This window comes from Nycticebus coucang, chromosome 20, assembly GCF_027406575.1.
Source record: "Nycticebus coucang isolate mNycCou1 chromosome 20, mNycCou1.pri, whole genome shotgun sequence".
In the NCBI taxonomy this organism is placed as follows: Eukaryota; Metazoa; Chordata; class Mammalia; order Primates; family Lorisidae; genus Nycticebus; species Nycticebus coucang.
The window spans coordinates 22,899,379-22,907,895 of record NC_069799.1 but is presented as its reverse complement, the minus strand read 5'-3'; the positions used below and the strand labels follow the sequence as shown (position 1 = coordinate 22,907,895).

Here is an 8,517-nt window from a genome sequence, read left to right as displayed (position 1 = left end):
CAGAAACCTAAGAGCAACAAACAATTCCCTTTCATTCATTTTTCTCAGGGTGTTTGACCAGAAATTGTTACAACATGAGCATGCAGGTGTTTTCACACCAGTTTTGTCTGAAAAGGCATTTTATCAAAAAGTCACTGGCACTTGAATGTTTATAGCAGCACAATTCACAATCACAAAGATGTGGGAAAAAACCACACATTAATTAGTTAATAAAATGTGGTATGTGTACACTGTTGGGTATACTCGGCCATAAATGATAGTCCGATCTAGTTTTTATGAAGTCAGCCATAAAAAATACTGCAATCTGTTTTTTACAGAACTGCAGACCATTCTTCTAAATGAAGTACACAAAATGAAAAAGACCACACATACTCAATACTAACTTGGAAGCATTGAATCAAAACTTAAATGCACATATGGAAGTACAACTTGGCAGAAATTAAGTAGATGGGAGGCAAGAAGAGGGGTAGAATAGACTCGCATGTTATTGGGACAACGCATACTTTCTGGGTGAAGGACACACTTATAAATTTGTCCTAAAATGTCCAAAAGCAAATATGTAACCAAAATGTGTGTCCCTCTGCAATATTGTGAAACTTAAAAGGAAAATGAGCACATGGAGCATGGTTCAATAATGTAAGGCACGGCCTGTAACGATGCTGCCATGTTGCATACGTGATGATAAATAAAACAAATCATGACTCACGGAAAGCAATGAAGCAGATTATAGATGCATTAAGAGAAGAGATCCTGTATTTTATTTAGTTTGTGAGTCTATGTTTTCTATGACTTGTACAACCACATCTGTCTCGACCCCTATGGCCCTGGTCTCGATTGCCACACGAAGGAAGCAGGCGTGTCACGGATTAGAAGTACAAGCTTGCAAGAGGCGGGCTAACCTTGAATACAGGGTAGCCCTGATCAACCTCCTCATTAGTCTTTTATTCAGATGGTACATGACAGGTGAGGGGAGTGTTAGACAATGACCTGGTGTTTAAGGATTGCCACTGGCTGGTGCTCTCTCTCTCTCTCTCTCTGCAAGGAACACCTGTGGATGAATTGCCCAAGGGTCTGCCCCTAAGCTGCAAATCATCTTGCTCAAAGGTCATCTAACTTCCAGCGTCCTCTACACACATCCTACCTCTCCTCAAAATACTCATATTTTCTTGCTATTTAAAGTGCATCATATAATGTGAACTTTTGAAAAATGTATTATTTTTTGGACTTTACCTAAGAAACACAAACAATGTAATCTAATCTAATCTCTGTATCCTCATAGTAAACTGAAATGACAATGAGAGGTTTAGGGATAGAGTCCTTCCAGAGTCCACAAGAAGGAGAGGAGGCCAATCCAGGGATTAAGGATGGGCTTTATTTTAAATGAACAGAATGGAGTCTGACCAGAAGTAAGCTCAGCTCACACAGTTTCAAGGGACTTTTATTATGTATTTGGAATGTGGGAGTGGGTCATGAGAGGTAAGGGAAGCCATCTTTTCTGCAGAGTGAAAGATGCTGTGTCTAATTTTAGAATTACTGCCTTCCACAAAAGTACGAAGGCCTTATCTCTAGTGCCAGCCAGAACAGTGTAGGAGATGGTGATACTTCTCAGAATCACTGGCCCTAAAGCATTTCAAGAGGGTAGAAGGGGGTTGCTGTGACCATCCCATTTGGTCTCTGACCTGCTTTCTACCACAAGCTGTCCTGCCAGGATGGCAGCTCAAATCCTGGCTCAGTCACTGTCTTGGAAGAGGTGGCTCCATGCCTTGTAGCCCAGGGATACTCATCCTTCCAGTGACCTTGAACACTACAGACCAGGCAGGATCTGAGTGGAGCTTGTGGATTAGGGCAGTGGTGGGCCCAGTGTCCCTGTTTGCCACACTTGTAGCAGGGACCTGGAGGTACAACATTCTATTAAGGGTTCACGTCAGAATATTTTATTAGGATATCAGTTAGCATGGTCAGAAAGGCAGTGGGGGGCGGTGCCTGTGGCTTAAGGAGTAGGGCGTTGGCCCCATATACTGGAAGTGGCGGATTCAAACCTGGCCCCGGCCAAAACCTGCCCAAAAAAGGGGGGGTGGGCAGCTGTGTTTTTATCAGTTTGCTGGGTGATTTCTTTGATGTTGTCATAATCGACTGCCTTAAGGGCAGCCTTCTTAACCCCTTCAATTATGCAGGTTATGAAATGAGCCATGGCTGGAAGGTGGGGAGAGTCCTCTTGATAATCCCATTTAGGATCTGCAGTATGTAAGATGTCAGTAAAGGCTGTGGGTGCAGCCCAAATACAGGTGTTTTTTTCAGGAGTAGTGGGAGACTAAAGTACTACGTAAATGTCCTGCCATGAGAGGTCATAGGACTATGTTAAATATTGGAATTTTTTTGTAAATTGGGTAGCGTCATTTGGAAAATATCCAAGTTATTTATCAATTTGGGATAGATCTCCTAGTTAAAGGGGACATAGATGCTGATAAGACCTCAGCTCCCACTACGTCATGTAAGGGTACAATAGCTTCTGGAGGTTGTTCCTGAGAGCAGGTGTGTGGAGGAGAAAAGGAGTTGGGCAGAAAGAGAGGAGAAAGGGAGACAGGTGGAGAGGTTGGGGATGTAGGAGTTGGGCATTGAGCAGTAGAGGAAGGCTCAGGAGGTGGAAAGGCATAATGTGTGGGGACTGAGTTGTCAGCTGGATCAAAGTCCGAGTCAGAGGTGGAAGGCTGAGGTGGTGGCTGCTCGTTGAGGAGGATGTCAAGGATGGTACAGGTTTGGCAGAGGGACGGGTGGCCCTGAAGGAGAAAGAAAGCTTGGAGGTAGCAGACTTCAGACCACTTGCAGTTGCGGTTTGTAAAATTTTCAAGACCCCTGAGAATGTTTAGATCACAAATGCCATTTTCAGGCCATTGGTTTTTATCCTCTAATTTGTACTGGGGCCAGGCAGTGTTGCAGAGAAATGTTAATTGCTTCAGTTTGATGTCTCATTTTAGACCCAGAGTGGGTTTTCGAGGAGACAGCACAATGGGGTGTCTTGGTAGGGAGGTGAAACAGGAACTGCTCATGGTCTGTAAGGTAAGGAGGAAGAGGAGTCGGGCAGAGACTTACCAGTGGGGAGGCAGGCATCACCATGTTACCCACGGAGCCAAGAGGACAAAATCTGAAGAATGGCAACCCTATCACATAGGCATCCCTAAGGGAACATGTTGGGGGCATTGGGACACTGATCCCAGATCCTGGGGAAATCTAGAATCTGGAGAAATGAGAGAATGTAGGAGGACTGGGAGATCCTGGAGGAGCAGCCCCTTCCTCCAACTTACCGAGTCCTAAGGAATTAGTGTGTATTGGTGGTCATAAGGAGAGCCATGGCCAGGGTCTGGGGTGGTCTCACTGCCTCCTTTCCTGGTCAACACATCATAAAGAAGAGAGGTTTAGGGATAGAGTCCTGCCAGAGTCCACAAGAAGGAGAAGAGGACAATCCAGGGATGAAGGATCGGCTTTATTTTAAAGAATCAGAATGGATTCTTTCTGATTCCATGAAAGAAAGAATGTAGAACATTTGTTCTTCTAGAAGAACATTCTTTCTTCTAGAAGAACATTCTAGACCAGAAGTCAGCTCAGCTCATACAGTTTTACGGGACTTTTAGTAGTGCAGCTGGAATGTGAGAGGGGGTCATGAGAGGTGAGGAAGTCATCTGTCCTACAGAGTGAAAGATGGCGAGTCCTAGATTGATTTATAATTACTGCCTTCCACAAAAGTTGTTAATCTTGCACAAAGACCTGATCTCTAATGCCAACCATGACCAGGGTAGGTGAACCTGATGCTTCCCAGGAACACTGGCCCTAAAACATTTCAGAAGGGTGGGCAGGGAGTTGCTGTGATCATGCCATTGGGTCTCTGACCTGCTTCCTATCACTAGCTGTCCTCCCAGGATGGTATGCTTTTTTCAGGATCATGAGGATTTACAGGAGTATGGGAAGGTGGTAGCTGTAATCATACAATTTGGTTACTGCCCTGCTTTCTTTCTCTACTGTTCTCCCAAATAGCTGTACTTTTGTCAGAGTTCTGAGGTTTTCTTCCCCACAGAAGGAATGAATGAATGGCTATGCAGATAAGATCAGGAATTTTTATGAAGGAGCCGGAGACAACCTCTTTTCTGAACCTGTGTTTTTTCCCCAGGTTCTGCGATTTCAGCAAAAGAGTTTGGGCATTAGAGAGATCGTGGGAAAATGACTTCATACAATAAACCAAAAAGGTTTCTCCTGAAGCAGGTTAAATTAATGGCCTCTCTCTTGTTCACAGTTCCTGGGTGAGCTTACTCCATGCTAGTTAAAAATATGTGCTTATCCTGTTCAAAATATTGTTATCTCGCTCAACAGTCAACCATTAAATGAGATAGTTGCCAGCTGCCACAGCTGCAGCCTTACACCAACCCCCACAAGGCCAGGGATAGGGCAAGAGGAAGGAATAAAGGAAAGAGGAGATAAAGAATACTATGGCCCTGAGTGGCGCCAGACACCATCACCCCCAAACTGGGGCAGTGAGAATTGTTTATCTTTCTTTGAACGAGTGCTGTAAAAATTGTTTATCTTTTTGCTAACTGCCATATTTACTTCTATTAACTGACCAGTTGAAACTGGTTGCTTGCTTGCATCAGCTCCCCTATATGTACCTTGAGAATTCTCAACTCGGGGCTGTTTTTCCACAGTCTTATCTGAGGTCTGTAGAAGCAGCCACCAGCTGGCGAAAATAAAGACTCCAATTCAGACTATGAATTTGGATGTGTGGTCTTTTCTTGCTCCACAACACTCCTATCATGTGTCAGTCCATTTATTCTACAAATATCTGCAGAGATTCATGGTTAAGAAGCAGAGTTCCTTTCTGATCACCACTGACACACTCATAAAAATAAATCAGAGTACAGTAAGGAAGGATCTATGTAGAACCTGGGCAGAGGTGAAAAAAAATCATGTACAAAACATAGAGCCACGGGATGATCCATGTGCCAAAGAATGAGTAAATCTCTGATTTCAGTTATTTCATTAAATGTGTTGGAGAAAGGGGTTGGCAGAAAATCATCTCAACCTCCTTTCAGTCAGTACAAAAGCCTTAGGCCCCTCCACAACCTCCCAACCTCAAGAGAAATGCGAATCCCAGGGTGGAATGAGGGCGGGGTGCAGAGAGAGGTAGGGGGAGTCAGGGAGAAGAGTAGAGTCTTGCTCTTGCTCAGGTTGGTCTCCAACTCCTGAGATCCAGCAATCCCAGAGTGCTAGGATTATAGGCATGAGCTACTGCACTTAGAATTAAAAGATCAAAACAAAAATATTTTCATAAACCTTTGACCATGCTTCTCCCGCCTGTCCTGGATTCCGCCATGGCGAGCAGCGGCTGCCGCGGCGAATCTGAATGCGGTGAGGGAGACCATGGACGTTCTGCTTGAGATGTCAAGAATTTTGAATACTGGTTTAGATATGGAAACTTTATCCATTTGTGTACGGCTTTGTGAACAAGGAATTAACCCAGAAGCTTTGTCATCGGTTATTAAGGAGCTTCTCAAGGCTACTGAAGCACTAAAGGCTGCTGAAAATATGACAAGCTGACTCTGGAGAAACTGATGAGAAATGTCAAGGTCTGCAAGAGTATTTGAAGATTGCTTTGTAGTCAAGAAGGTACAATGAAATTATTGCATGCATCAATGTAGAAAAATTTCCCTTTTTAAAAGAATTATAAAACCATAGCTTTATAAATCAGTGGAAAGTGGCTTACAGAGAGAACTAACATCTGACTTTTTTTAAGAGCTATGATGCTTTGGCATTGCTATGTTCATATTTACGTATTCCTTATTTATAGCTCTGATAGCTTTAATTTTCTAAGCAGTCATCTGTTAGTTGTGCACATCTGCCTGGTTGAAGTATAGTGGAACCCATCAGTAGTGATGTGTAGTAGTTATGACTTGTTGACATTTCCATTATAAACTTTAATTTTGAATTGTTTATGCATGAAAACCGGATTTATGTTGTATTGGCCTGGAAGTTGACAGCATTTCAGCTACCATTTGTGAATTTTGATTTAGATTCATTATGTATATAAGAATCTTGTTTTTTAAAAATAAGAGCATGGGGGGCTGTGCCTATGACTCAGTGGGTAGGGCGCCGGCCCCATATGCCGAGAGTGGCGGGTTCAAGACCCAGCCCCGGCCAAACTGCAACAACAACAAAAAAATAGCCGGGCATTGTGTCGGGCGCCTGTATTCCCAGCTGCTCGGAAGACTGAGACAGGAGAATAGGGGAATCCCAAGAGCTGGAGGTTGCTGTGAGTCCTGTGACGTCATGGCACTCTACCGAGGGCGGTAAAGTGAGACTCTGTCTCTACAAAAAAAAAAATAATAATAAGAGCATGGGAAACATTTCTAGTCATTTTCTCTTTCACAAAGAAGATTTAGTTTTTTAAACAATCTGTTGGGGGCGGCACTTATGGGTCACTAGGTAGAGCGCTGGCCACATATACTGAGGGTGGCAGGTTCAAACCCAGTGCCAGCCAAACTGCAACAAAAAATAGCCAGTCATTGTGGCGGGCGCCTGTGAACCCAGCTGCTTGGTAGGCTGAGGCAGGAGAATCACCTAGGCCCAGGAGTTGGAGGTTGTTGTGAGCTGTGACGCCACCGCACCTTACTGAAGGCGATAAAGTAAGACTCTGTCTCTTAAAAAAATAATAATAAAATAAAAAAAACTTTGTTGGGCAGTTAATAGTGTAAAGTAGATCATTTTTGTACTGCTTAAAAAATAAAACTTTTTAAAACTTAAATTTTAAAGGCTTAGCTTAGCATTATTTATAGTTTGAATCATCTAAATCTAATGAAAATGTTTGCTGAGAATTTTTTTTTTATTATTGAATCATAGCTGTGTACATTAATGCGATCATGGGGCACCATACACTGGTTTTATATACCATTTGACATATTTTGATTACTCTGGTTAACATAGCCTTCCTGGCATTTTCTTAGTTATTGTGGTAAGACATTTATATACTACATTTTGTTTAGAAGTTTTTTAAGTTTTTTTTTTTTTTTTTTTGAGACAGAGCCTCAAGCTGTCGTCCTGGTAGAGTGTAGTGGAGTCATGGCTCACAGCAACCTCCAATTCCTGGGCTTACGGGATTCTCTTGCCTCAGCCTCCCAAGTGGCTGGAACTGCAGGTGCCCGCCACAAGGCCCAGCTATTTCTTGGTTGTAGTTGTCATTGTTGTTTGGCAGGCCGCGGGCTGAATTCAAACCCGCCAGCTCTGGTGTATGTGGCTGGCACCTTAGCCGTTTGAGCTACCAGTGCCAAGCCTTTTTTAAGTTTTACCCTATGAATGAAGGTCTAAAAAAATGGGAGGGTTATTAACCTGAAACTTAATAAAAATTAATAATAAGAGCTCTTGTTCTTGGTATAGATACCAGTACCCAGGGAGTAGAAAGTACTTCATTTACAAAGAAATATTTGTTTTAAGCTATCCAGTGACTTTGTGGAAGAACAGCTCAAAAAACTGGCTTTTATTTAGACTAAATCAGAATTCTCCCAGTGGTGAGACGACCATCTAAGGGGAAAGCTGTTAAAAAATATCACAGAAAAATATTATCAGCAGTGAATATTACTGCTTCTCGTGACAATAGATAATAGTTGTTGTAAAGAATAGGTCAACAAAAATAGGAGAAAAGCCTGGGAATAAGAATAAACAAATAAAAAATAGTGTATAAAATAAAATGTAGCCAATACGCAAAATTTCTATTTACTTTTATTACATAAAAGTAATTTGATTGCTAACCCAATAAATTTTGAGAGATTATTTAATAAGTCACTATTTAGGTAATATATTTCAACTGGTAATTAATATTTTCTGAAGAAATAGGAATTTCCAGGCATTAAACAAAAACTAATCTAATGTTCTTTATCAGGAATTGTAAGTATAGCCTTTTGAAATAATTTTTTGTGTCATTTTTCTCCTTAAAGGTTTTACTCATTAAGGTGATGATTCAAAAATAAATTTTAGAAAATTTAAGATAGTATTGATTCTGTTCCTATACCTAAATTTTAGAAAATTTAATATAATATTGATTCTGTTCCTATAATCTCAATAATTTTTTTGGCAAGACCTATGGATTTAATAAGATTTTATTGTTTCTTAAATTTTAGATTTTGTTAGAAACCATTTAAATGATGGGTGGTACCAACATTCAATCTTTAGTAGCATTTTTGTTTCTCAGACAAGCTGAGTTGTGTTTTTTTTGTTTGTTTGTTGTTTTTGTTTGTTTTTTTTGCAGTTTTGGCCAGGGCCATGCTTGAACCACCACCCCCAGTATATAGGGCTGGTGCCCTACTCCTGGAGCCACAGGCATTGCCCAAGCTGAAGTAATTTTAATAAGATTTAGTGATATTTAAATGGCATCCTTCTCTGCTGTTTTCAAATTAATCTAGGCTTTTGACCATTTTGACTTTTTAAATGTGTGATGTTATTTTGCTAAGACCTTTACATTCCACATTTACTAGGATTCCC

At 41.4% G+C, this 8,517-nt stretch overlaps 1 protein-coding gene across 1 annotated transcript; it reads left to right on the top strand.

The window, feature by feature from the left end:
* Positions 1 to 818: 818 nt before the first annotated feature.
* On the top strand, positions 819 to 6,097 carry LOC128572511 (mitotic-spindle organizing protein 1-like). The gene is made up of 2 exons (XM_053572550.1): positions 819 to 963; positions 5,369 to 6,097. Exons 1-2 carry the CDS (start codon positions 819 to 821, stop codon positions 5,581 to 5,583), a joined length of 360 nt encoding a protein of 119 aa, XP_053428525.1. The 3' UTR covers positions 5,584 to 6,097.
* Positions 6,098 to 8,517: the final 2,420 nt, after the last annotated feature.

Excerpts from the sequence above, each read along its gene's own strand:
- LOC128572511 (XM_053572550.1), top strand. The coding sequence starts at position 819 with ATGGCCCTGGTCTCGATTGCCACACGAAGGAAGCAGGCGTGTCACGGA. Across the intron at positions 964-5,368 it reads ATTCAGATGGTACATGACAG|CGGCTGCCGCGGCGAATCTG; the intron begins GTGAGGGGAGTG and ends CATGGCGAGCAG.